This window comes from Sorex fumeus, unplaced genomic scaffold (assembly GCF_029834395.1).
Source record: "Sorex fumeus unplaced genomic scaffold, SorFum_2.1 ptg000111l, whole genome shotgun sequence".
NCBI classification, from domain to species: domain Eukaryota; kingdom Metazoa; phylum Chordata; class Mammalia; order Eulipotyphla; family Soricidae; genus Sorex; species Sorex fumeus.
This window is the reverse complement of record NW_026606168.1, coordinates 10,890,045-10,918,010: the sequence shown is the minus strand read 5'-3', so window position 1 is coordinate 10,918,010 and position 27,966 is coordinate 10,890,045. Positions and strand designations below refer to the sequence as shown.

Below are 27,966 nucleotides of genomic sequence, written 5' to 3'. Positions count from 1 at the left end.
TGGGGAAGAAACAATAGAAGCAGAGGGGCACGGGGCGTCCGGACGAGACCCCTGCCCACCACCCACCGCCTGCGCCCATGCCCAGTCACCCGGGAACCTACCCAGCTCTCTCCAGCAGGGACCCAGGCGACTCCCGCGGCCGCTCCTGCCCGCCTGCCCGCCGCCCGCCCGCCTGCCCGGGTCTCCGCCTGGCTCCTCCTGCAGGCGGGCGGGCAGGGCGGCGGGCAGGCGGCTGTGTCAAGCTCTGCCTTCCCCAGACAGAGCTCCTTTGTGTCAGCAGAGCTATTTATGGACTTACCCAAGTTCCCCAGGGCAGTGATACCTGCTGGGAAAGGCAGAGCCCCAGGACCAGCTCCCACCTCCCATATCTAGGTAGCAATTTTTCCCCCAAAGCCCTTGCATCACCTCCCCCTTCCTTGTCCCCCCACCCCTCCCCCCTCCCCCTCCCCCTCCTCCTCCTCCTCCTCCTCCTCCTCCTCCTCCTCCTCCTCCTCCAGCGCCCTTCCCAAGCACACACCCTGTCCAGCCGGCCGCCAGCACTCCCGAGAGAAGCTGGGTTTCTCGCTTCCATCCAGCAGAAAACTCTGATTTCGCCCACCGCTTTCATCCGAGGAGTCCGGGAAGAGAGAGGTACGGGCCAGCCGCTCCTTCAGCCGGAGAGGAGGCTCGGAGCCCGCCGTGGGGCCCCACACTTCCACTTGCCCGCCCAGGCTCCCTGACCGCCTGGTCCCTGGAGGGAGGGGCGTCCATGGCTCCCCGCGGCACCCCCCGGCGCTTGGATCAGGTGCCCGCTGCACCCCACATACATCGTCGGCATCCCCAGCCGGGGCAGTGCGAAGCCACTGGCCATCTCTCCCCCTGCCCCTCCCCCCCGCGGGCCCCAGCCAATCACCGCGGCTTCCCTGTCACACCCCCACCCCCTCAGGCTCTCAGCCCAGTGGGCGGCTGCAATTGAACCCAGGGTCCCCAGTCAGCAGGCTGGTTCCCCGCTAGGGGCCCCGCCCCACCCCTAGGAGCCTGAGCCGGAATAGCGGAATAGCGGCAGTAGAGCCCTCCCAGCAGACCCAGGCCAAACAGTGGGACATGGCTAGGGGGTGGGGGGAGGGGGGAGCGGGTGGTATTTAGCTCCTCAGTGTGCAAACTGAGGGGGCGGAGATGGCCAGGAGCTGGGGGCTTCCTTTCCACAATGCAATTGCTGTGGCGCACGCTACATTGCACTGAGACTTAGGCTCACAGGTGAAGGAGGGGACTCTGGGCACAGAGGGAGAGGCAAAAGGTAGGGGGACGAGTGGGAAGGTCCTAGTTGTTTTTGTTTGTCCCCCCCCCCCCCCCCCGTCTGTGTGTGTGTGTGTGTGTGTGTGTGTGTGTGTGTGTGTGTGTGTGTGGCCACACCCAGTGAGTGATGCTCAGGGCTTACTCCCGGCTCTGAACTCAGAGAATCGAACCTGGGTTGGCCATGGGTTAGGCTAGAGCCCCACCGGCTCTATTATCAATCACTCAGTCCCTGCCTGATTGTTTTTTGGGTTTTGTTTTGGCGGCTACTACCTGGCGAATCTTAGGGGCTACTCCCAGCTCTGTGCTCCAGGAGTTTCTCCTGGTGGCACCCAGAGGCTGTGCAGAGCTGGCAGTGGCTCCTACACTCCCCGCACGCACCCGGCCTGCTGACCCATCTCTCAGGGCCCAAAGCCCCCAAATCTAGTTCCAGCTCCCCACGGAGCAAGCCCTGGGTCTCCTCTGTGTCTCGGTCTCCTCCTCAGTGGGACAGGGCTGCCACCCGACAGCTTGCCCTCCGGGAGGAAGAATAAAGCAGCATGGATTCTGTGTGAGCACTGTTCTGGGAGCTTGGCCTGCCTTCTGGTAACTTTTTTTTTTCTTTTTGGGTCACACCCGGAGATAACAGGGGGGTTATTCCTGGCTTTGCACTCAGGAATTACTCCTGGCGGTGCTCCGGGGACCATATGGGATACTGGGAATTGAACCCCGGTCGGCTGTGTACAAGGCAAACACCTTACCTGCTGTGCTATCACTCTAGCCCCCTAGCATGTAACCCCTGACCTTTACCCTTGTGAGGGGAGGACGATGACCTCCACACACAAACTCCTCTGGATGAGAAGGCACAGAACGGCAGAGGAAGTGGCCATCGGTCATACCGGCGTAGGGTGGTGGGTCTCGGATGGAAGTACTGTCCTCCTACCCAGCCCGAGCCCTGCCTGCATCCCGTGTCCCACTTTCTGTCCCCAGATCATCCTCACAGAGGTGGAGTGTATGTGTGTGTGTGTGTGTGTGTGTGTGTGTGTGTGTGTGTGTGATCTCCACAAAGCACCCAGTCAGTGCCTAAGGTCCAGGGTGGTTGTCCGACCCACAGCCAGTTCCAATCTGAGCGCACTGCCCTTGGGGATGACCAGCACCTGACTGTGGGTGAGTGGAGTCCCCTCCCGTACTCCCGCTGCCCCTGCCTGGGCTGAGTGCACCCACGTACCCCAATCTCTCACTCGCCACTCCTGTTTGCCTCCGGCCTGTGAGCACCAAGTGGGTGCAGGTGCCAGGCCATACCTCACGCCAGGCCCAGGCAGAGGCCCGCATCAGAGCAGGGAGGGGACTCTGTCCTCGAAGCCAGGGCAGAGCCAGAGCTGGTCTAGCAGGAACCTTCCAGAAGGGAAGGCACTTGGGCTGGGAATGCTGGTGTGGGGAGTGAGATTTCTGAGGGGGGCCGGAGAGATGGCACAGTGAGTAAGGTACCTGCCTAGTACACGACCAGTCACTCGAGGTGACATCTCAGTAAGTGCAGGTTCCATCCCCGGAACTCCAGGTGGTCTCCGGGCCCTGCCAGGAGTGATCCTTGAGCACAGAGCCAGGAGAAAGCCCTGAGCACCACCAGGGGTGGCCCAAAAACAAACAAATGAAAAGACACATGAGGGGTCAAGCCCGAACCTGGGGCTCCCGCCAGGAGCAGAATTCTGGCTGGTGTCCAAAAGCAGCTACGGGGCATGGTCTGTGCTCAGCCCTCGGGCACGCAGTAAGGGACACACAGATGTGGGTCCTGCACTGCCCTAAAAGTGGACAGTCCAGGGAGAGGGATGGACACAGCCACACTAGTTAGCATAGGGCTGGGGTGTGGGGGTGGGATGGGAATCTCTGCAGAGGAGCCCTGAAGCCCTGCAGGAGGGAGGTGGGGTGGGGGCGTCATGGGAATTTCTACAGAGGTGCAGGGAGCTGCAGAAGCAGGTGGGACAGCCCAGCAGCCAGGCCCACAGCCAGGATTCTGGAATCTTCCCAGGTGGCTCTACGACACAGTCCTGTGTATACCCAGGCTGCTTCCAAGACCCCAGTACAAGCTCTGACCCCAGATGTAAGCCTATCTGCTGTCCCCCTTGGGGAGACCCCTTGGGGAGCTCAAGCCTCGATCCCTGCCAAGGGCCCTGAAATGAGCTTCCCCATCCGGACTTCTGAGCCAAAGTCTACTGGGAATTGCTTCTAGGGTGGGGGTCAAAGCCGGGTGCTGGCGGAGGCCGGGGAGAGGTGTGAGCCCATGGTTCCCAGCTCAGAACAAATGAAGGCCACCTCCTTGTCCCCACTGGTAGCTGCTGGGCGGCCACTACCCACACTGCCTCCCACCAAAAGACAAGGCAGTTCCAATCTTGAAGCTGGACACATGGGCCACAGGGTAGCCCCTGGTCTAAGAGATCCAGGACAGCACACGCCATCCCAGGATAGTATACATCACCCGGACTGTATACACACCCCAGGACTATATTCACTAACCCAGGATAGTATACACCACCCAGACTCTATACATCAACCCAGGACTGACTACACCACCCCAGGATAGTATATACCACCCAGACTGTATACATCACCCCAGGACTATATACACCAACCCAGGACTGTATACACCATCTGGACTGTACACACCACCCCAAGACTATATACACCACCTCAGATTGTATACATACCCCAGAACTGTATGCACCACTCCAGGACTGGATACACCACCCAGGACAGTATACACTGCCTCAGGACTGCACACACCAACCTAGGACTTCACACAGCACCCCAGGACTGTATACATCACCCCAGGGCTGTGTACACCACCCCAGGACTATGTACATCACCTCAGGACTGTATACACCACCCAGGACTACACACAGGCCCAGGACCATGTTCGCTGCCTGCTTGGTCAGGTGGGGGCCATGTTTCGTGCCTTCCGTCTCTGGGTCTCTCAATGCTGGTTTCGGATGCTCCATGGACTCAGAGTAGAAAGGGCCCTCTCTACTCACGAACACTGCCACAAATCTATATTCCTGACGTCTTAAAATTTCAGAGGATAGAAGGGGTATCTTTGAAGCTGTGCTCAGGAACAGGGTGGGGGAGAGTTTCTCCCATGCAGGAGGCTGGGGGCCATTTCTGGCCATACTCAGCCAAGTCAGTCAGCTGTTTCACTGCTTGGACCCTGGGGTATGGCACCACACCAGCACTGCAGTGCTGGGGAAGCCAGGCCACCCCGAGGGGTACTTGGGGTCCTCTAGGTCTACACCAGCAGCTCTGGAGGCTGGGACTGGGGGCAGGGGGTGGGGGGGGGATGTATGAGACACGGGGGCCTTGAACTGGGTCCTGCACTTGCTCTGATCCGGCCACTGTGCCCTGTCCCTGCCCATCTTCCAGAGCAGTAACCAACGTCTCCCTCCCCCGAGCTGGTGTCTGTGCCGACAACTAAGGGCAGGGAGCTGCCTGCTCCCAGGGCAAGGCTGCAAGCGGGGCCTGGCCCGCAGCTCGAGTCACCAAGCTGGGGACACGCTTTCTGTACTGCTGGCTCTGTGTGGGACCCAGCTCTTCCCAGTGGCACTGTCTTGCTCTCTCAGGTGGTGAATAGGGTGGAGCAGAGGAGGGATTCTCAGTCATACTCACAGGAAGCCCCACTGGGCCCCAGATCCAGCTCTGCAGAGGGGCTAGAGGGGCACCTGGAGCCCGGTCCGCTCTCCCCTTTAAGTCCGTCCTGGGCGCCTCCAAGTTCGCTCACTAGCGAAACAGGTTTGGAGGGAGCTGGAGATACAGGAAGAGGAGAAGGCACTGGCCTTGCATTCAATCGATCTGGATTTGATCCCTGGCACCCCATATGGTCCCCCAAGGAACCACCAGGAGTCATTCCTGAGCACAGAGCCAGGAGTAAGCCCCGAGCAGCACCACCATGAGGGGCCCAACCCACCCTCCCAAAAGAAGGGGTCTGGTCAATAGGATTTGGAAAGAGCACAGGCTTTGAGTCCAAAGATGCTGAGTTGAGTTGCTGGGCAAGTCATTTTGCTTTTTTGGAGAGGAAGGTCAAACCTAAAGGTGGGCGGGGGGTGGAGGGGGGATGCAGAGCACATAGTACTGGGGAGCAAACCTGGGGTCCCACATGCTAAGCATGGGCTCCAGCCCTTTCACTTTCAGCCATCTCCCAATCCCCTTTATTTAGAATTTTTTTTCTTTCTGGGTCACACCTAGCGATGCACAGGGGTTACTCCTGGCAGTGCTCAGGGGACCATATGGGATGCTGGGAATCGAACGCAGGTCAGCTACCTGCAAGGCAAATGTCCTACCCACTGTGCTATCACTCCAGCTGCCCTATTTAGTTTTTGTTTTCTTTTTGGGTCACACCCGGCCATGCACAGGGGTTACTCCTGGCAGTGCTCAGGGGACCATATGGGATACTGGGAATCGAACACAGGTCAGCTACCTGCCAGGCAAATGTCCTACCCACTGTGCTATCGCTCCAGCTGCCCTATTTAGTTTTTTTTTCTTTTTGGGTCACACCCGGCCATGCACAGGGGTTACTCCTGGTTCTGCACTCAGAAATTACTCCCGGTAGTTCTCAGGGGACCATATGGGATGCTGGGAATCGAACCCGAGTTGGCTGTGTTTAAGGCAAACATTCTACCCGATGTGCTATCACTCCAGCCCCGAGCCCTATTTAGTTTTTATTGAGGAGCTACTACTAGAAGTTCTCAGGGGCCCAGGGCCACTGTGGGGCTCCATCTGGTGGTGCTCAAGGAAACCACATGGTCCCAGGGTGGGCCTCAGGGTCTCACACATGCTGGTCGGCTGGTCAGCCCAGGACAAACCATTTGAATGTCTCTGAGTCTTGTTTCCTTGGCTATAAAACGCAGCTATCAGCCATCTGGCTCAGTGGGCACTGCAGGGTCTCCGGGAGAGGCTGGCCAATGACAAGGGCTCAAGGGGCCAGAATGTGCGGATGGTGTTGTGACTGTCGATCATGGTGCTGGCTGGGTGGTGGAGGTGTTTTATTGTTGGTGATTTGCTGTGTTGCTGGTGGTGGTGTTGATTGGGTGGTGGTCGTGGTGTTTAGTTGTTGGTAAGTGGCAGCTTGGTGGTGGTGGTAGCTTGGTGGTTGGTGGTGGTGTTTTGGTAGTGGTGGTGGTGGTAGTAGTTTGGTAGTTTTGATGTTGTTGTTGGTTGTAGTTTGGTGGTTTTGGTGTTGTTGGCAATGTTTTGTTGGTGGTGGTGGCGGCCGTTTGGTGGTTTGGGCGGTGGTGTTGTTTTGATGTTGCTGGAGGTGTTTTGTTGGTTGGTGGTCGTTTGATGGTAAAAACAGGCAGGCTGGTACCAAGACTTCCCTCCGCATGGACCCTGAATCTTTCCTGATGTCTTCTGCCTCTGCATCGGCAGTGTCGGGTAGCAAGAATGTTTCCTGGTCTTGGGGGGGGGGGGGAAGTTGTGGGGGGCTGGAGGCTGTGGTGACTCCTCTCAGTAAAAAGCTGTCCAGGGGAGAGGAAAGGGACTTAGAGGGCTGAAGCACATGCTTGGCATGAGGGAACCCCAGATTTGATCCCCAGCACCACAGGGTACCCTGAGCACCCAGCCCCTGAGCATGCAGAGTATGGCCTGAAAACAAACAAAAGCAAATGAAAAATCAGCTTGAGGGGGGATCAGGAGGTAGTAGGATGGTTAGGGCATGCACCTAGCATGCACCAGACCTGGGTTCGATTTCTGGCAGCACAGGGTCTTCCAGGCACCACTGGATATGTCTCTGGAGGCCCCAAGCACTGCTAGGATGGCCAGGCTGATCCCCGGCACCACGTGGCCCAAACAGCACCGACAGTCTCGGGCCCAAGTCTTGAACTCCTTGCCTGAGTTGACCAAGAATTGCCCAGTAGGGTCTCCCCCTAGTCCACCTGCAGCAAGAGGCAGGCGTCCCGGCGCCCACTGGCTGGCCCTGCCCGCTCTCAGCGACATCCATCCCTGTGACTTCAGTCGCCTCGACCTGACCTTGAGCAGATGCAGCAGTCCAGGTCAGCCAAGAGCCACGATCGCCTCCTTCCCCTGAGGTTCCAGGCTTCAGGAGCAATCCTCGACCCACTGGGTTTGGGCCAGCCCCGGGGTCAGGATGTGTCCTGACAGCCCAAATTCCTGGGAAGTGCTCGGCACAGTGACAGACTCAGCAATGTGCTGGCCAGCCCGTGACCCTGGTGGCGAGATGCAGCTCCTCCCCGTGCACTCCAGCCCCACCAACTTCACCCCCTGCTTGGGCTGTTGGGCCCGAGTCCAGGCCCTCCAAAGAGCAGGTCCACTGGGAAGGGCTAGACGGAAATGCTGGATGTACTGCATTTGTCTCTGAGACGCAGGCGCCAGGCCAAGCCTCTCCCGGGCCTCAGATTTCCTGTCTTTAAAATGGGTGTCCATGGAGATCAAGCAGTGCTCAAAGTGGGGTTGGCTGTGTGGACCTGATCCCCCCAGCTGCTTGTTACTGGTGTGTAAGGACCTAACTTTGGAGACTGAGGGCAGGAGAACTGGCACAGGGCTTCAGGGGCCTGCCTTGGCACGTGGCCATGCCCAGTTTGATTACGTGATTTCATGTTTTCCCGAGCACCATCAGGAGAGATCCCTGAGCGCAGAGTCAGGGATGATCCCTGAGTACTTCCAGGTGTGGACCAACACCCCCACCCCACCCCTCCACCCCTGGGGAGACTTGCCTAGCCCCTTGACATTGTCCTGACCTCCACGAGCAAGAGCAGAGGGGTCCCAGGGCAGGACACAGCCTGGCTCTGGATTGCCAGGCAAGCATGCGAGAGGACGTTTCACAAACAGAGAAGTCTTTTTCCAAGGTGGCTTAAGAAGCCCTGGCCTCACAGTGCCTGTTCTCTCACCCACCCCTAGAGCCGAGTACAGCCCCCTGAGCACTGCCCAGTGGCAATCCCTGAGAAAAGAGTCAGGAACAATCCTGGAGCACCTCTGGATGTGGCCCCAAGGTTAAAAAACAAGCAGTCTAGAGTATGGGTGGGCTGAAGTCAGTACAATGCATAAAGGTGCTTGTTTGCCTTGCACACCGCTGACCCAGGTTTTATCCCCGGTGTTTTATCCCCAGTCCCCTGAGCCCTGCCAAGAGTGACCACTAGCACAGACGCAGGAATAACCCCTGAGAACCATGGAGGTTTGTGCCCCAAAACAGAGGAAGAAAGAGGAGGAGGAGGAGGAGGAGGAGGAGGAGAAGGAAAAGAAGGAGGAGGAGGAGGAGAAAGAGAAGGAGAAAGAGGAGGAGGAGAAGGAGAAGAAAGAGGAGGAGAAGGAAGAAGAGGAGGAGGAGGAGGAGGAGGAGGAGGAGGAGGAGGAGGAGGAGGTTCAATTGCCAACACTGAAGCAAGGTGACAACGATCTCAGAGCTTGGCTCACTGGTCCTCTGCCAAACTACAGAATATTTACACCTGTAGAGGGACTTGTGGTCCTGTCACTAAACTGCGCCCTCCCCCCGCCACTGCTCCCCCCATCTGAACCACGCTCCTCAGTGGCCTTCTCTCTCACCTAGCTCACAGCCCCATCATAAAAATGTCCTGGTTCTCATCCTCCTCCCCATCTCCCGGGAGGGGTGGGCAGCTCACGGCTCCTCCAGGACACTGGAGGGAGTCTCCCCCACACCAACCACACCCCAAGCTCCGCCCTGGCGAGGGAAGGCTGGAGCTCTTGCACAGCCTAGGGGTCCTGGACACGGCCTCGACCTCCCCTTAGGTCAGGCCTCATCCCCTTCCTCAAGGCTCCCTCACTTCCGGCCTGGTCTTCTAGAATGAACCTTCCTGCATCTCCATCTCTGCCTCAGAAGATCTCCTGATGGCCCCGACCAGGTCCCCCAGAGAGGCACTTTTATGGGATCCTTTTCCCTTTAGATGTGGGGGGAGGTTGGATCACACCCTGTGGTGCTCAGGGGCTATTCCTGGTTCTGTGTCCGAGAGTGAGCCCTGGTGGGTATGCAGGGCCCGGGAGGAAACCAGAATGGCCTGAGCAAGTGCCTCACCTCCTGGACTGTCTCACCAGCCCTGGGCCTTAATGCTATCTATTCATTGTGTGTTGTTCCTACTTGGAAAGTGTCCCCCAGCTGTCCACCACTAGACCTTATTCACCAGACAATGAGCCCCGTGGGCTACAGCACGTTGGCTGATGAACGACCAGGTAGAAGACGGCTGGGGTTTTTCCCTTACCAGTGTCCATCTGCCCTTCTTGGCCAACTGAGGAACTGCCTGATCCTTTCCGCCCTCTCCAACCAGGTGATTCATATAGAACTGGCCCACCCCACAATCCTGGCAATCATTGTATTCCACCCAATTGTCCTCAAGGATGAGGATGGGCACCAGGGATCCAGGCCAGGCCTGTGGGTGAAATGGTTGAGAGCGTCAAACTATAAGACCCTAAGCCTGGGGCTTGGCGCAGGTGGCACTGCCAGCACTCAGGGAGAGGGTCCACATGTCTGCAGGTGGCTGCCGAGGAATTCTGCCTAAGCCAAGTCTTGCCTGCACAAAACGAATGTGAGTTGAGGTTTGTTCCTTGCAGCCGGGCAACTCTTGACTGTGTCACCAGGACTTAGCTCAGCCTTTGGCCTCCACTGGGTACTCGGAAACCACGTGTTAGTTCATGCTGTCATTCAAACCTGACTTCCAGCGGTGTCTGGGTTTGCTCTGTAGAGCCATCGTGATGCTTGTGTGAGCAGGGACTCCAGAAACAGAGGGACGAGCACAGGGAAGAGAAGCAATAGCTCCAGAGACAACTACAAGGCCCAAGGGGCTGTTGGAGAGGGACAGGACAGGAGGGGCTGGGGAGCCACTGTCACTCCCTCCTCTCTGGTCCTTACTCCCTCTGTTTCTCTCCCTTACTCTGTCCCCCCCCATAGCTGCTCCCTCCCTTGGGGTCAATGAGCCTCTTTTCACAGGGTCAGGGTAGGGTCATGGGTTGAATTGGACACACGGGAAGTAGCAGCCTGCAGAGACAGGCACCTGGGTTGAGACCCTGGCCCTTTGCCTGCTCCTGAGGGACCTTGAAGCATCTGCTCCCCCATCCTTTGTGTCTCCACCCACCCAGCACAGAAGGAGAGTGACAATAGCTCTGGGCAAAGAATGCAGCCAGAGGGAAGGCATGTCCAATTAAACACGCGCCATTACTCTCCACGGTGATATTATTTGGAATAGGAAAGGCAGGAAGGGAGAATGGGAGCGAGCAAAGAACCCATTTGAGAAAAATCAATGGACAATTGTCCTCCCCAACCCAAGGCAGACTTCTGAAGAAAAGGGCTCGCCTCCTCAGAGCCCTGGAAAACGGCCCACGGAGAACAGAGGGTGGGAACCATGAGTCACATCTTAAACCCCGAGCCAGCCCACTGCGCAGGGCACACAAGATGAGGCCCGGACGAGTGAGTACACGGAGCCCAGGTTCTCTGGGAAACGACTGTGAGCCTAGAAGTCTCCACTTGGGGGAAAAGGATGATTCACACCCAGGGCAAATATTGCCAGACTCACAAAGGCGCAGGACGCGTGCCACCCACAGACCCCATTCTGGAAAAAAATGACTCAAGACAGCTCTGCAGGAGGAAATGAAGCGAACTCATGCAATGGAGCAGGCTCGAGTACCACGAGTACAGCCCCTAAGAGATGGGCAACTAACTCCGAGAGACCCCAGGGCAAGAACAGCTGGAGAGGCTGGAGGTGATGGGAAGAAAGTGATTCTTCCAACACAACAGGGGCAAACCACAGCACCCAAAAGGAGAGAGAGAACAAAAGGGAATGCCTTGCCACAGAGGCAAGATGGGATGGGGGGGGGATGTTGGTGGGTGGGAGGGATACTGGGATCAGTGGTGGTGGAGAAGGGGCACACAATAGGGGCAAAGTTTAAAAATAGCACCCAGGGGGCCGGAGAGGGAGTAGGGAAGGGAAGGGACCGGCCTTGCACAACTGGACTGTGGCTGAGAAAAATGGTTTGAGCACCTTCTGCTGTGGCCCCTGATCACAGACCCAGGAGTGGCCCCTAAGCACCATTGTGTGGCCCAAAATAAATAAATAAATAAAAAGTTGTACCCATAGCAAGCAGCAGACCCCAACCCCACCCCCAGCACCGCCAGGAGTGACTGAGTGGTAAGCCAGGAGTACCCTCTGAGTAGGCCTGAGTGTAGCCCCAAAACGAAAGAAAGAAAGAAAGAAAGAAAGAAAGAAAGAAAGAAAGAAAGAAAGAAAGAAAGAAAGAAAGGGTACTAAAATCCTAGGTGATTTCAAGAAGCCCTGGGAAGCCTGGAAGAAAGCGAGGGGAAGCAAGGGGCAGGGTGCCCTGGTGAAGGGCGGTCGGAGGTGAGACCGATGATTACAGATCTGGTGGAATTCCTGACACTGAAATCCGTTTGTGAACAAGGTCACAATAAAATCACCAGCAGGCTAGAATTAGAGCGTCGCACTCGGCAGGAAATTTTCTCAGAAGAATAAGGGGGAGTCACCGTGGGATGGTGAATGCTACTAAAACATATTATCAAGCAATGGTAATTAAGCCCCAATCCGATGTAGGAAAAGATAGATTAATGAGGAAGACAGAAGTGCTCAAAAACCCGCCCACGTTATGTGTGACAATTTGGTTGAAGGGAGAAAAGGAAGGATGAATCAAAATAGAGGTTAGGAGAAACTGGTTCATGTACGGGGGTGGGGGGCGAGGGGGTGGGGAGAGGGATGGGATTAATCTGAGCTTCACAGGGAAAGTTCCAGTTGAAGAAGCTTACCATACCAGGCACACGCTTAATTGCAGGCGAGTTAAAAACAGGAATGCGTCAATAAAGAGATAAAGTTACTTGAGTAAAATATTAGAGAGATCTCCATTATAATCTTGAAGTGGAAAAGGTCTTAAGAACAATAGGCCTCTCCCCCACCCCCCAAGACAACTTAATTATGAAATCCTTTGATTACAAAAGAAAGGGAACTTACGAATAATAAAAATACTATAAATGCAGTTAAAAGACATACTGGGGAAAAAAATATCTCAGCCCACATAGTAAGCAAATGGTTAATAAAATAAGTATGTAAGGGATTCTTAGAAATAAATTAGCTCCAGGAGAAAACTGGGCAAATGATACAACTTGATGAGCCAAAGAAGAAATACAAACGACTGACTAATAAACATAAAACGAAGCCAAACTCACTAATAATTAAATAACTGCACGCTACAGTGAAATAGGATTTTTTTTTTTAATTTCTTGGGCCACAAGGTTTAAAAGAGCAGGAAAATGCTCTAGGAGGGAGAGGTCCTCTTTCTCTCACTGTACCTCGGGGCTGGAGAGTTGGATGGGGGTTAAGGGGCTTTTTCTGCATGAGGCCAGTCCCCTCCCTCCCCACCCCCCCCACACTGAAGATGCAGTGCACTGAGCCCCACCAGAATGAGCACATGGGCAGAAGAAATGAAACAAGAATGAATTTGTTCCCTCTGTTCCTTTGCTTTCTCGTCTCTAAAATGTGGGTAATAACAATAGTGTTGACTAGAACAAGTTTAAAGAGAGGAAAGCATTTGCAGAATACTTGGCAGTGAGTCTCTCTCTGTCTCTCTCTCTCTCTCACTCTCTCTCTCGCTCTCTCTCACCCTCTCTCACCTTCTTACAAAACAAACGCAGCAAGATGTAACAGAGGAACAGCTCAAAGGGCTGGAGTGCACGCACGGTTTCCACCCATCTCCTGCACGGTGCAGTCTCTTGAGCTCCACGGGGGAAGAGCCCTGAGCACCAAGCTGGGACTAGGCCCCAAGCACCACCTGGGGTGGCTTAAAATTTTTTTTTAAAAAGATGTAGGGGTCAGAGGAACAGTACAGTGGGTGGGGTGTTTGCCTCACATGTAGCCAAGTTGGGTTGGATCCTCAACACCCCAACTGCTCCACCAACCCCCACCAGGAGTGATCCCTGAGTACAGAGATGGGAGTGAACCCTGAGTACAGCTGGGTGGGGCCCCAAAACCAAAAAAAAAAAGATGTAATATACAGGATGTTCTTAGGATGTCTATTATGTCTATTGCAACATTACTCAAAATATCAAAACACTACAAACAACCTAGTCACATATCAGGAAGCAGTTAAGTAAACTACTGCCCCATTGGCTACTGATAGGAAGGAGAACATTAGGCCCTGAAAACATTTATATATTAAATTTTCAAAGATGAGTTATAAAAAACTTGTGTATGCTAGAATAGTAATAACATAAAACACCAAGAATGGTTTCAGATATGCTTGGAAATATATGCTTGGGAAAGATAATTTAGAGTTGTGGCTATTGAAGGAAAAAGGGCTTGTGAAAAGGGGCATTCTTTCATTTTATTCAGTTTGGTAGTGCTTAGGATTCTTTGTACAAGTTTTGCATAAGTGTATTATTAGAGAGCAGATATGTTAAATAAACTCCAACTAGCAATATGAATAAAAACTTTTGATTTCTTCAAACAAATTTAACAGAAAACGTCTAAGGCCTATAAGAAAATATTTTCAAAACTTTTTTTGGGGGGAGGGTCATACCCAGTGATGCTCAGGGGTTACTCCTGGCTCTGCACTAAGGAATTACTCCTGGTGGTGCTTGGGGCCATATGGGATGCCGGGGATTGACCACCAGTCAGCCGTATGCAAGGCAAACACCCTACCCGCTGTACTATTCCTCTGACCCCCCATATTTTCAAAACTTTAAGAGCTAACATTCTGTCTAGTTGGGAAGATGGTAATATATAGACTTCAATATTCCCTTTTGATATTTCTTAATATGATTCTAATCAAATCCCAATGATTCAGAAGTGAACAAGGAGGAAGTGTGGATTAAACAGAATTATGCTGATTTCATTTAAATGTATAAATATTATGGGGCTGGAGCGATAGCACAGCGGATAGGGTGTTTGCCTTGCACGCAGCCGACCCGGGTTCGATTCCCAGCATCCTATATGGTCCCCCGAGCACCGCCAGGAGTAATTCCTGAGTGCATGAGCCAGGAATAAGCCCGGTGCATCGCCGGGTGTGACCCCAAAAGCAAAAAAAAATGTATAAATATCATGAGACTAGATTCCCCCCCCCGCAAAAAAAAAGATAAGTACTTAAAAGTTTTGGAAGAAGAGGGTTCCTATGTTTCCTTAACCCAAGGCACACGCATTTGAGCAAATAACTAAGAACCTTGTATTCTTCCTCAGGGTCTCTATCAAGTAAATTTCAGAGTCTAAAATATTAAAAGTTCGGAAATAAAACCGTAAAGATCAGAAGAGGAAGTCTTATGTTATCCTGGGATGAATACAGAACAAAAAAAAGTTCAAAAAAAATCACTGTCACTGTCACTTTCCTCCTGTTGTTCATCAATTTGCTCGAGCGGGCCCAGTAACATTGTTTGGCATATCAAATATGTCACGGGTAGCTTGCCAGACTTTGCCGTGTGGGCGAGATACTCTTGGTAACTTGCTGGGCTCTCTGAGAGGGGCGGAGGAAATAAAATCACACGTGTGTATAAGTCATCCCAAAACATACGACTCAAAACCACCTCAAGATACTGTTTCATGTAGGAACAGGAGGGCTATAATTTTTTAAGTGGGGGGAAATAGCAAGCGTTGGAAAGGATGTGGAGAAATTGGAATCCTCTACTCTCCTGGTAGGAACGGAAAGAATGGCGTGGAAACTTGGGGGAATGGCTGAGCAGTTCCTCCAGAAATTAAACACAGAGTTACCATTTGGCCTAGTACTTCCACTACAGCTTCTACACCAAGAGAAATGAAAACATCTGCCCACACAGGGTTCAGTATGTGACTCCCATGGCGAGCACAAGGTGGGCCAGTCTGAAGCTTGGAGTCTCATCCTTAGCATCACATGCGCCCCCACCCCCAGACCACCACATCTCTGGGTGTGGCTCTTGGGACCCCTGAGTACTGCCAAGAAAGGCCTTATTTAAAAAATAAACAGAGGCCGGAGAGATAGTACTGTGGGTAGGGCTTTTGCTTTGCACATAGCCAAGCTGGGTTGATCCCCAACACTTCAGAGGGTCTCTACCAAATCCTGCCAGGAGTGATTCCTGAGAGCAGAGCCAGGAATAATACCTGAGTAACGCTGGGTATGGCCCCCAAACAAAAAAGCAAAAAACAAAAACCAAAAAACAAAAAAAAAAAAAAAAAAGAAAAAGAAAAACACAGGCCCACAAGAAAACTTGCCCAAAAAGCATTGCGGCAGCATTAGCCTACATGTGGGAATTAATCAAGTGTTAATCCATGCTTTGGGTCAACAAAGCATGGTTTATCCATACAATGGAATAGTCTTCAGTCACAGAGAGGACTCACATACTGGTTCAGGGGAAGCCCTGGCATGAACCCTGAAAACAATAGGCTAACTGGTATCAGATACCCCCAAAAGCCAGGTAGTACAGAATTCCAGTGACATAAAATTTCCTAAACGGGCACATCTACAGAGGCAGAGAGTAGATGAGTCGTAGATGAGTGGTTGCTTTGGTCTGACGGAGGTGGGAGAATTAGGTAATACCTAAAAGGTATGGTTTCAGGTCCTGGTGATTTGTGCAATCCAAGACTAGTATCTCAATAAAGCTGCTCCCCCGTTTAAAGACACAAATACATACAAATCAAAACAGCGGTCACTTACAGGAAACATTAATCCACCCTTATTATATAAAGAGCTCTTTTAAATTGATAGATAACCTAGAAACAGACCAACAGAAAAATGGACAAAGGAGTCGCAGGGTTTACTCACAATGGAGGCAGTGTGACTAAAAGGCATGGTGGTTAGTGTTCAGCTTCCAGGATATACAACGAAATGAACTATTGGAAAGCTTTTGCCACAAAGTCTTGGCAAGAGGGTGGGGCAAGAGGTGTTCTCACACCCAGACTGTTTCCGTGTACTCAGATCCTCGGGTTCCCCAGAAAAAAGGACTTTGAGTGTTATAAAGGAAAAGGCAGGGGCAAAGTCAGGCAGAATAGCCAGTGGAAAGTAGAAACGTTCAGGGCTGGAGATATGCTAGTACAGAGGGTAAGGTGCTCAGCGCCTGGCATGCAGCCAAGCCTGGTTTGATCATCAACACTGCATGTGCTGCCCCTGCCAGGGGTGACCCTTGAGCACAAGAGCCAGGAGTAAGCTCTGAGCACCACCAAGTACACTCAAAACTACACCCCTTCCCCACACCCAACACATAATCTTCATACTCTAGTGATAGTACGGGAGGCAAGGCACTTCCTTGCATGCAGCTGCAGGGACACAACCCTGGTTCAAATCCCTGGTCTCTGAGCACAGAGCCAGAAGTAAGCTTTGAGTATAGAGCCAGGAGTGGGATGGATGTGGTCCAAGAGGAAAGGAGGGAGGGAGGGAGGGAGGGAGGGAGTGAAGGAGGGAGGAAGGTAGGGAAGGAGGGAGAGAGGGAGGGAGAAGGAAGGGACCGAGGGAGGGAGGGAGGGAAAGAGGGAAGGAGGGAAGGAGGGAGGAAAGAAGAAAGGAAGAGAGGGAGGGAGGGAAAGAGGGAGGAAAGAAGAAAGGAAGAGAGGGAGGGAGGGAGGGAAAGAGGGAGGGAGGGAAGGATGGAGGAAGGGAGGAAGAAGTAAGAGAGGGAGGGAGGAAAGAAGGAAGGAAGGAAGGAAGGAAGGGAGGGAGGGAGGGAGGGAGGGAGGGAGGGAGGGAGAGAGGGAGGGAAGGAGGAGAGGGGAGGGAGAGATGAAGGGAGGGAGGGAGGAAGAGAGGGAAGGGAAGGGAAGGGAAGGGAAGGGAAGGAATGGAAAAGGGAAAGGGAAAGGGAAAGGGAAAGGGAAAGGGAAAGGGAAAGGAAGGCCCGGGAAGGCAAGGCAAGGGGTGGGACTTATGGCCTGTCTAACTGTTCTGGAGAATAAACTGACACTGAGTAGCCAGCACGTAGCTTGAGAGATGACCACCACGGGTCCGAGCATTCTGCTCCCAGGAATTTCCGCTCACATGGTACTCTCGTACTTGTTGAATGAGTCAAGCACAGACACTAGCTGAGGGGGACACCTGCAAGGATTTTGATCTCAGGTGTTTGTGACAATGAAATCCTGGAAGCAACTGAAACAGCGAACTACTGGAGAGGACACACACAGGCCTCTATGATCCACACTGTGAAATGCACCACAGGCGTGAACACGCTGCCACAGAAGCATGTTTGGGGCAGAGGGAACTCGGAGACACACCCTTGCCAAACAGAGAGGCAAACCAGAAAACCCTGCACAGCAGTAACCCCGAGCTGCAATGAAGACATACGTGTGCACAGACAAATGTCTAGCGGGACACACCCAAAAATGTTAACAAGAGACAAGCCTGGGTGTGAGGGCTGAAGGGGGAACTGAATTTCCTTCTGTATCTGCTTGTAGGCAAGATTCATAATGAACCCGAATGATGTTTGCAAAAATACCAACCAAAGTGAATCAAATCTTAAAAAGTTTCCGCTGCCGGGATGGCCCCACAAGCCCCAGGAATGGGGCTCAGAGCATCCCCCATCAGTGTCTGTCGAATCTGAGTTCCCACGGATTCCAGGCAGCCCAGAGGGGCTCTGGGCCCCGACTATCTGCTTCACTCCTCACAGGCATCCCGTCAGATGATCCTGTCTCACTCGTCAGATGCTGCAAGGAAGCCCCCAGACAGCGTGGAAGACCCACCACGGGGAGACCCCTCCACCACCCCCTGCCTCTACCCGGCTGCTCCTGCTTGTTCCGGGGGAAGGTGGGCCTTGGATCTGAGCCCCTGAGCCTGCTACCCTGCAGCCCGCCAGTGGGCTGGCCCTGGTCCACTGTCCCCGTGCGCCATCCAGGGAGCGACAGCAGGACAAGTCCGGCCAGGGCAGGGATGGCGGCCAGTGGAAGGCGTGGTGCGAGGAGGCCAGCTGGCCAAGGTCGGACTCCTGGCCTGCGAGGCGACACTCAGGAAGCCTGACCACATCCGGGCCCAGGAGTTCCCAGGCCCTGGGCCCGCTCCCGGGCTGAGACAGCAGCAGGAAAGAGAACAGCTGGGCCCTTCGGACCGGCCCTTCCTCTCCCCTCTCGGGTCTCCTCTGCCTGAGGAGGGGGTGTCGGCCGCAGGGCCCTCCCCCTTCTGGCTTCTCTGACTCCCTCACAGTGGGCCTGACAGGAAGAGGAAGGGGGTGAGGCGTCCAGAGCGGCTCCGGAAAGAGCCCCGTCCTCTTCCCCTCGTGCCCTGCCCACTGCTATTTTTGGAGCTGAGACCACAGGGCGCCGCGCCACCTTCCCGCCTCTCCCCGGAGCTCCAGGTAAAAGAGTGGCCCATTCACGGCGGCGCTCCGGCCAGCGCACCCCAGGAATTTGTAGACCAGCCAGCCAACCCGGCAAACCTCTCCCCACCCCATCCACAGGCCCCTTGCTTGCTCACTGCTCCCATTAATTGCCCCCCCCCCCCTCGCCAGGGGTGGCGATTAATTTTTTTGCTGGTGAGGGAAAGGACAAGAATGTCTCAAAGGCCCCCATCCCTATCCCCTCAGCCTCCCCCAAAGTCTCTCAAAAGAAGACTGGACTCAGGGTCCCAGCACCCAACGATGTCCACCTCCACATTCTGGCCCTGCGTTCCTGACCAATTGGCCCATTGTCGGTTGATCTCATGGCAGAGAGGGAGGCATTCTAGGTCCACTTCAGAGTCACAATCAAAATGCTTCTATGAGAGGGGCTGGAGCAATAGCACAGCAGGGAGGGTGTTTGCTTGCACGTGGTCAACCCGGGTTCGATTCCCAGCATCCCACATGGTCCCCTAAGCATTGCCACGGATAATTCCCGAGTGCAGAGCCAGGAGTTACCCTTGTGCATTTCCGGGTGTGACCCAAAAAGCAAAAAAAAAAAGAAGAAGAAGTTTCTATGAGAAGCTCAAAGGGACGCCAAGCCGCTGAATTGTCCCACGTGGACAGCTCTGGGGTGGTGGTGGTGTGCGGGGGGGAGAACTCTGGGCCTTCCCAGAATGGGGGTGGGCCCAGCAGCCCCACCCACACCAACATCCTCCAGCATATAAACAGCCCAGCTCCACCACGCCACAACTAATCTTGAAGCGATGCCAAGCTTCTGAATCATCCCAGCTCCATATGTGGCTGCGTGACACTTCCAAATTTCACAGTATTGACAGCTCAGTAGGAACACAGCAAATTTGATAAGAAGGTTGCATAGAAAGCCCACAAAGCTCCGTGAATGAAAATAATAACACAGGAGGCTTCGCTAGCACCAAGCCCCTCATTAAACCCGCAGACATCGTCTTTAATAGCACCACTGTGAGATATAACAAATTTCGCAAATTTTCTTCTATTTTTTTTTTGGATAATTTCATTTGCCATTTTGTGGTAACAAACAATATAAAGTAAATTATTTTGTGCCTGCTCAGGGGACAAGCTTAGGGGGTGGGTGGGAAATGCCAGCATGAGCAACCGAAATAATGAGCAGAACAACCACATGTCCTGACACCAGAGCTAACACGGGCAACCTCGGAGAGCCAGCACGCGTGTAGATCCTCAGAGAGCCAGCATGCGTGTGGAACCTCAGGGAGCCAGCACACGTGTGTAGCCCAGCGCTAACATGGGCAACTTCAGAGAGCCATCACGCGTGTGGAGCCTCAGAGAGCCAGCACGCGTGTGCAATCTCAGGGAGCAAGTTCCACATGTACCACCCTGTCCATCCCAACAACAACCCCCACACCAAGGGAACGATTAATGCAAGAGCAATTTTATGTTTTCGTGTGTGTTGTAACAAGCAATACCTTAAAAAAAAAGTCTGATCGAACTGGTGACTGAGTTAGCACCACATTTCCTGATTCTGAATATGTGTTGCTTCCAACTGAGAGGTGATTATAGATCTCAGGATGGATCTCCCCACCGGACGCCGGGCTATCAAGAGCGCTCAGCTCCTCCTACTGGACTAGCCTCCTTCACCCTTCACGTTTCCACAGTGAACTGAACCCAAATGAACCCCCACGGACACGGATAAGACTCTGTTTTAGAAAAGATACTTGGAAGTGGGCTGTTGCGGAAAACAACTTCCATGAAGATGGCCGAGAGGAGTGGGAGGGTCTCGGCAGAGTGTGAGAGTCCCCCTGACCCCCAAGGTTGCCACACACCCCAAGCTTGAAATCACCAGCGTGGGAGAGGCTAGGAACCGTTGGTGCCCACAGACATGGGAAGCTCAAACAGGGCCCTGGGAACAGGAAGGAAGGAGGACAGGGAGGGTGGGAGCTAGAGAACCCCTGGGGTGAGGGTCACCGTGGAGAGCTGGAAGGCAGCATGTTGGGTGGGAGGTGGGAGGATTATGCGTCTAACTGGGTGTCCATAATGATGACCGCTTCCTGCAGGCCAGGTCCTGAGTCTGTGAGGAACAGGATCCTGCACAAAACTACATGTAAGTACAAGTACGTGCAAGTACGTGCTCTCTCTCTCTCTCTCTCTCTCTCTCTCTCTCTCTCTCTCTCTCTCACACACACACACTCCTCTCCTCTCTTTCCTCTCTCTCTCTCTCTCTCTCTCTTGCTCTGTTTCTTTTTGATTTTAGTGAACTGTCTCTTCTCTCTCCCTTCACCCTGCTTTATCCTGTCATTAGAGTCCTGAGGCTTTGAAAACGACTGGAAAATCAGCTAAATTCAATTCAACCAATCTCCGTGTGGGGGGCACTCACATTGCAATGTAGCATATGTGCAATTCCTTTATTTTACTCTACAGAGTTAATGCACCCTCGCAGTCTGCCCTCTCTCCTCTCTCTTTCTCTCTCCTCTCTCTCCTCATATTCCTTAAATAAAACTATTTACTTCTCCCCCCGCCAAATCATCATAAATGCAACTCCTTCATGTCTCTTATAAAGCAGCAAATCATCAGAGATGAAATCATTTGACCCAAGTCACATAACAAGTTATCATATGACTGAAACCCAATCATGAACAACTTTGTAACTGTGTATTTCACTGGGATTCAGCAGAAAAACAAAACAAAACAGCAAAACCGCAACAAGCTACCAGCAAAAGTTACAAGTTGCACCAAGAGCTTCAGAATCCCTCCCTGACTTTCTGGAAGGGGGACTTGGTGGGAAAAGAGCCTCACCTCAGACTTACGGGAGGAAAGAATACCAGGAGGTCATGGTCCCACGGTGGTCTTGGGGGGAACGAGCCATGAGACTGGCCCAGGAGCCGCTTAGCAAACCAACTGCGGCTTCTGCTCCAGCCTCACCTCACTGCAGAAATAGCTGAGCTCAGGGGCGATAGTGCAAAGGGCCTGCCTTGCATGGGGTTCGATCCCTGGCACCACATATCTCTAAGCCCCACCTGGAGTGACCCCTGAGCACCGCACTGAGCCATGAGCACTGCTGGGTATAACCCCTTCCCAGCAAAAAAAAAAAAAAAAAAATGGCTGAGCCTAGAGAGTCAGGGGCTTGATTTCTAACCCTGCTTCCAAAACAGCCTCGTCCCACCATCCGGGGTTGTTTCCCCTCAACCTTCTGTTATTCTCGAGTCTCAGTCTCCTCATCTAGTTTCTTGATGACAGAAAGCTGAAGCATCTGAACCATGACCCAGCTCCGCTGCACAGCTCAGCGCCCACCAAGGGCAAGACAGCCACAGCACCAGAAATAAAGACCACGAGCCCGCCAGGGACTCCCCAGGAGGTGCTCCCCGGCCTGCAGGGGCGCTGGGCCAGCAGTATGGGTATGAAGAAACAGCACCGGCTCCAGAAGTAGGCCTGAGAGAGGGGCCTCCGAGAGGACCTGGAAAGAGGGGAGGGGGTCTGCCTTTGGTGGGGAGAGCAGAGAAGGGCAGGCTAGAGCAGGCAGGAGGAGCTGCCCAGCGTGGCAGGGCACAGGGGGTTGAGGAAAAGAAGTAACTGGGGGCACAGGGTTATAGGACCAAAGAGCAACCAGGGATCAGAAGGTCCGGCTGAGACCCGCCCCCATCACGTAAGTTCCCAGCGAAGGCGGGGTTGTAGGAGTCGCCCCACTCCTGAAATTTTCCTGAAACAGGAACACTTTCCACGCCTCTCCCTCGCCCCTAGGACACCCCCCCCCATTGCCGGAAAACAGCAGACAGTCATTCAGAGCAGGTGTCCTGCAGCACCCAGACACCATCGGCTGCGGGAGAGTCGCTAACTCCCTTGACTCGGGTCTTGGACCCTGAGTAGCATTGAAGGAGAACCGGTGTGTCACAGGGAGGGGGACGCTGGGGAGGCAGCGGTGAGGGCAGGAGACAATGTAGGTCAGGAGCTTGGCACGGTGTCAGGCTGGCTCGCAGCACAAGTGCTCACCAAATTACCCGGTAGGATGACGCCGTCTTTAAACGAAAGCCCTGGGAACAATGTGGAGGGCTGGAGGGTGATGGCCCTATTCGGAGAATGGCTGGATGGTGCATCCGGTCAAAACCAGGAGAGGGGGCAAGGTCAGGCTGTCCTCCTAGGAAGCTAAAAAAAGGAGCCGCAAGCCGGCTGGGAGCGAGAGCGAGAAGAAGAAGACCCAGGCGGTGGGCCTTCCGTGGCCCGCGAAGATGGAAGGATGGGGACAGGGTGGAAAGGGAGCACCTCGGACTTGTGGAATTTTTTTTTTTTCCAGGGAAGAGGCAGGTGAGAGCTGAAATCTAACGCAAGGCCTTTGGAGTTGCTGAGGTTTGAGACTTGAAAGCAGGCAAGAAGCCAAGTTGGGGGCCTAGACTGGAGTGGACGCTGCCCCAGCTGGGCCTGGGGGGCAAGGGCCTCCCGATGTGGCACTCAGATAGGTGCTAGCCCCATCCTGCAGTTCGGCCCATCTCTGCCACACTGACACTGCAGGGCCCTCGACACCGAGTCTACCAGTCCCTGTGAATACCCGGCTCCAAATTGGAAGGCGGAAACCACTGTCCCCCACATCGCTCTTCATACCACACTCTTCCCCATCCCACCCCCCACTCCCCCATGCGTGAAGTGACTGGTTCTTTTCAGGTGGTCAGGGCTCAGGAATAGGACTCCTGCAAGTTGATTCTCCCGTGTGCGGGTCATTTGGCATCTTGTCATATTTCTCCTGGAGGCATCTCCTCCAGAGCAGGGATTTGCAACCTGTCTACACCTGCGGCCCGGCACCTGTTATGAATGATGGTCCACAAACCAGCAATATCGCCAAGGCAGCAGACTTAGTGCTTTTACACGTGTCTACACCTGCGGCCCAGGACAGGTCCACACAGCTCAGACAAGGCCACCAGCAGTGTGAGACTGGCCTGCACCGTCAATTTATTTGCTCAAAGCTTAGTTCCTTGCATCTGGAAAGCAAAGCCTCTAGGAGGCCTCAGGGAGAAATGCCTGGGCACCCCAACTCTCCTCCCCTAAAGCCCAGGGCCTCACTGTGGGGAACCCCTCTGCATGTGAAACGCCCACCCCCTCACTTGGCAGAAGTCTCTCAGCAGGTTGTGGTGGGTGATAGACAAAGACCGAGGTGGCGGGAGGGGAGACTTGGAAACAAGGCAAGAAACAATGACCAGAGATACATAAATAAATGCCATCATTATTTCCAACAGGTCCCCAAGCTGCCAAGAGCCGGCTGAGACCCGGGCCACAGTGCTTCCAGAAGACAACCCCTCCCCCCAACCCCAGGCTTCCAAAGGCTCTGAGCGTGAGTCCTCAGAAAATGGGCAGAGGGGGTCAGAGGGCGCGGGGCGCGCAGAAGGCGTAGGGCTGAAGGGTCACTTTGTGCCCCATCGTGCACAGATGGCCTTTGCAACAATGCGTGGCTGTGCTCCCGTTCTCCTGGCTCCTCTCGGCCGAGACACCACGGCCGGACAATCGGCCCCCAGTCAGGAAAGAACCATTGTCTGAGCTTCTCCGCCTGATGTATGCGCTGGGAGGGGCTCTCCGCTTCCTGCGATTATGACTCTGCGGGGCAGTTTCAAGAGCGTGTCCATCATCCTGGACGGCGGGCCGGGCCGGGACACAGATGAGCAGCCCTCGGTCATCATCCATCTTCTCCAGACCGTGAATTCCACTGAATTGTTCCATCGGTTGGCGGGGCTGAGGCACAGGACCGGGGCACTGAGGTTCATCCCCATTCCCGACGGGTGGGGGCCGCTGAGCTGGTGGGAACGGTCTAGGAGGAAGGGACCCGCCCCACGGCGGCGGCGGCACGGGGATATGTTGGGAGTGGTCAGCAAAGTGCACAGAGGGGGGCTCAACAGCCAAGGAGACGGGTTCCGCCTTCCCACGTGTGTTCTCCAAAGCCTCGCCTTCTCCTGGAGTCCTCAGGCAGGGGGACGAAAGCCAAGTGTGGGGGCTGGTCTGAGTGACTGCACGTCTGAGTCCTGGCTGGCAGGTTCTGGGCTGGTGTGGACCTGGTGCCTATGGAGTTTGTTCCCTGCTGCGGGGAGGGGGGCCACACCCGTCCCATTGCCTGTGGCAGCCTCGTGTTAGAGCCTTCAGAAGCAGCGGGGGAAGCGGGAGGTGAGGACCAGGAGCCCGAACTCACCCGCTAACGCAGTGGGACACAGGACCCTTCTCTGGAGCCTGCAAGATCCCACTCAAGGGGATCCACATTCATCACTCCAGCCGCCTGGGGACTGTCTGGTCTAGGTTCCCCTCTTCCTCCAGGCATGGTTCCCAAAACCTAATGGCCCCCTTTGCAGGAAAAATAAATAAATCACTCAGCATCTGCCCAATCCCCACACCTGGAAATCTGGAAATCTACCTTCTTTAATGGAATGAATAGGAAGCATCCTACCTAATTGCTCCTAAGGCTACTTCCCTATCATTCCAGTGCTTCCACGGGACGTGGGGTAGCAGCACCCACTTTGGAGAAGATTGCTCTCAGTATGGCCACTTAGAAAAGGTGGGGAACCACCACACCTGGTTCCAGCTAGGGTGTGGCTGGCTGGGAGGAGGCTGCGATCTCCTCATGTCCCTGGGCTGGGGGTGGGCGGGGGGCTTGGAGGCGGGGAGGGACAGAGAGTTCCTGAACTATAGGTGATGGGCAGAAAACAAATAGGGCCCATATCCTGGGGGCTGCTGTGTTCTGGCCTCCCATGGGAGGGAGGGAGGGAGGGAGCGACGGAGGGAGGGAGAGAGGGAGGGACTGCATCTGGCATACCAGGGACACTGGGGGGGGGGGGGTGCTTGCTCACCACAGCCAGGCTAACCGGCTGTTTCCTCCAGCTCCCAGAGACGGCCCCACTGTCCAGCCCTGGGGATGCAGAGACCAGGAATGGTCTGAGGTGTATCCCGGGGTCTGGTGTTTACACACCTGGGTCCCTGAGACCTCTCCCCTGGAGAAGTGAAGGGACCCCCCTAATCAGCTCTTCACACACACAAGATCCCTTGCTTGGGCTCTCAGATGGACAATGACTCTGACACTCGGATTCCGTCCCCAAAGACCTGCCATGGCTGCCCACAGACTCAGAATAAAATCTGGAACTGTCCCCACATCCCCGCGGGGCTCCGGTTCCCCTGGCCTGCCCCCCCGCCCCCGTGGGCCTGGTCTGGGTTCCTCCACACACCTGCCTCTTCCCCCGGGCTGCCCATCTGCTGGGAGGGAAACTGCCAGAGCCCCATCTGGGCCCAAGGGCCTCGGTTTCCAAGTTATGCCTTCAGGCCCCACCACATGAGGCCACCTAAGTTAATATTCCTGGCCAGCGCTTGCTCTTCTCTCCCAGCACACGAATTTCTCCTGGGTGCTGGTGCGGGCACGAGTGTGCCCTTGTGTGTGAGCGGGTATGGATGCATGGAGGATTGTTGCTGGTTTCCATCCAAGGCCCACGTCTCTCCCAGGACTGGCATCTTGAGAGCAGTGACCGCATCTGTTGTGTTCCTCTGAGACCCCAGCCCCAGCTCCTAGCTCAGAGCTTGGCACAAATGTAGGTGCCCACACACACACACACACACACACCATGGCAGGTGTGAGGAATATCCATGGCAGGGGTGAGAAAATGAAGGACTGAGTATGGTGGGGGAAAAAGAGTGAGTGGGGAGACGTCTCTGGTGGTGAAGGTCCCTGGTCCAGTTCTCCACTGGGCCCACCTCTGCCCGCTGCACAGGCACCGCGATTGCCATGCGAAAGCCAGGGGTGCTTCTGTCTCCTTCCTCCTGGGGCGTGAGCTTCTGAGACTTGTCCATGTGGGACTCTCGGACACCAGCTGCTCTTGCCCTCGGGCCCCTCGGACCCTGGGGGCTCCGTCCAATGCCAGTCCTCTTGCAACTCCAGGTGGGGGGCCGTGCCCTTCAGAGGCCCCCCAGGCCCACCATCTTGGTCCTTAGTGGGGGGGTCCGGTTGAGGTGAGGTCACTGTGTGGTAGGGGATGCCCCACAAGGGTTAAGTTGCCAGAAGCAGAGTCCCGCCCTCGGGCTTGCTCAGCCAATCAGAGTCTGTCCTGATGAGGTAAAGCTTCTCTCCAGGGTGGCATTGGCGGAGGTGGACAGCCCCATCTCCTGCTGGAGAGAGCCGTAAGGGTGGAGTTTCTGTGGAACCAGACAGAACTGGAATTAGCTCGCTGTGCACTTGGGGCCCTGCCCCTGCTCCTTCCTTCATTTCCTAGTAGGGGGGCTCACGCAGGGTCTGGCCTCTCCGGGACCAGGTGGCCAGAGCCTCGGCATCGCGGGGCAGGCCTGGGGGGCCTGGGCAAGGGAGGTCCCTGCGTGGGTCCGGGGACGAGGCTGGTGGCTAGCAGGAAGTGACCGGAGAAGCCACTGCCATGTGTGGCCAGGGTGGCCGCCGGCAGCTGCGTGCCCAGGCGGGTGATTACGGGTGGATCTTCCTGCGGAGACTTTACGTGGCGCCAGCAAAAGCACCCTGTGGGCTCTTCTTCCAAGATCCGGCTCTGCAGGGTGCCTCAAGAGTTCAAGGCTCCCCGGGACCCTGGGTGCGAGGGCTAGCGAAGCAGAAGCCACTCCCCGAGCTGTGTGTTATTGTGGTTTTTCACCTGCCGGCCTCTGTCTCCGCCGGGGACAGCGTGGGTACAGTCCCCTCTGTGCGTCCCCAACGGAATCCCAGGGCGAGCCTGAGAATGGAGAGCACATGGTGGGCCGGCCCCCTGCAGAAGCCACCCATCCTCGTAGTCTGCCCTGCACTGGGTACTGGAAAGGGCTGTGGGGGGTGGCACTGAGCACTGGGACCCTGGAGCATGGCTCTTAGAAACTGCCTGCATGGCCCCTGCTGCCAAGCGGCCAAGGTCCCATCTGTTCCATTAACGGAGAATTCCACAGGGACCAGGGCTCCGCCTACCCCCCTTGCAGTGACCCCAAAGCACCTTGGCTGGTGTCAGATAAAGCAGACGAGTCCCACGTATCTTTGATCACGCAAACCCAACAGGACACCTGTCCCCTCAGCTTAGAACTCAAAGCCACAGGTAGGACCACCTGCAGGGCCTTCCAGCCGAGAAGCAGCAGTGCACGAAAGGGGTTGGTCAAAGTCGGGGGGGGGGGGGCAGAAGGAAGGTCGGGGTGCCCGAGAGACAGGGTTCAGGCGGGGAGAGGGGGAGGAAGCAGGGAGCTAGAGTGGGTCCTGATGTCCACAGAGAGGGGTCCGCACAGCCACAGCAGTGTAGGAACATGGCCAGAGGCTGGCCGGCCACAGAGCCCCAGACAGGGCACACAGCCTCCTGGGGTGTCCCCGGGCACAGCTGAGACACCCCCCTCCATGGTCACTTGTAGGCCACGGGCTCCTCAGAGGCAGCGTCTGAGCCTGGTTGGCCCTGCTCCATCCACACAAGGGGGACAGCCCAGCCCCCAGAGGAAGCCCATGTCACAGATCCTCGAGGGACATGGAACGC

The 27,966-nt window shown here is 55.0% G+C and overlaps 1 protein-coding gene across 2 annotated transcripts in view; it reads right to left on the bottom strand.

Moving 5' to 3' along the window:
• Positions 1–27,966, bottom strand: part of RGS3 (regulator of G protein signaling 3) — a 135,883-nt gene that overhangs the window by 30,957 nt on the left and 76,960 nt on the right. The window contains exon 18 of one of the 2 annotated variants that reach the window (XM_056135385.1): positions 25,700–26,656. The exons of the other annotated variant lie outside the window; for it this stretch is intronic. Coding sequence (XP_055991360.1) covers positions 26,549–26,656 — 108 coding nt within the window. The 3' untranslated portion in view covers positions 25,700–26,548. Of the gene's footprint in view, positions 1–25,699; positions 26,657–27,966 lie in introns of those variants that run through there. 2 annotated transcript variants of the gene reach the window in all.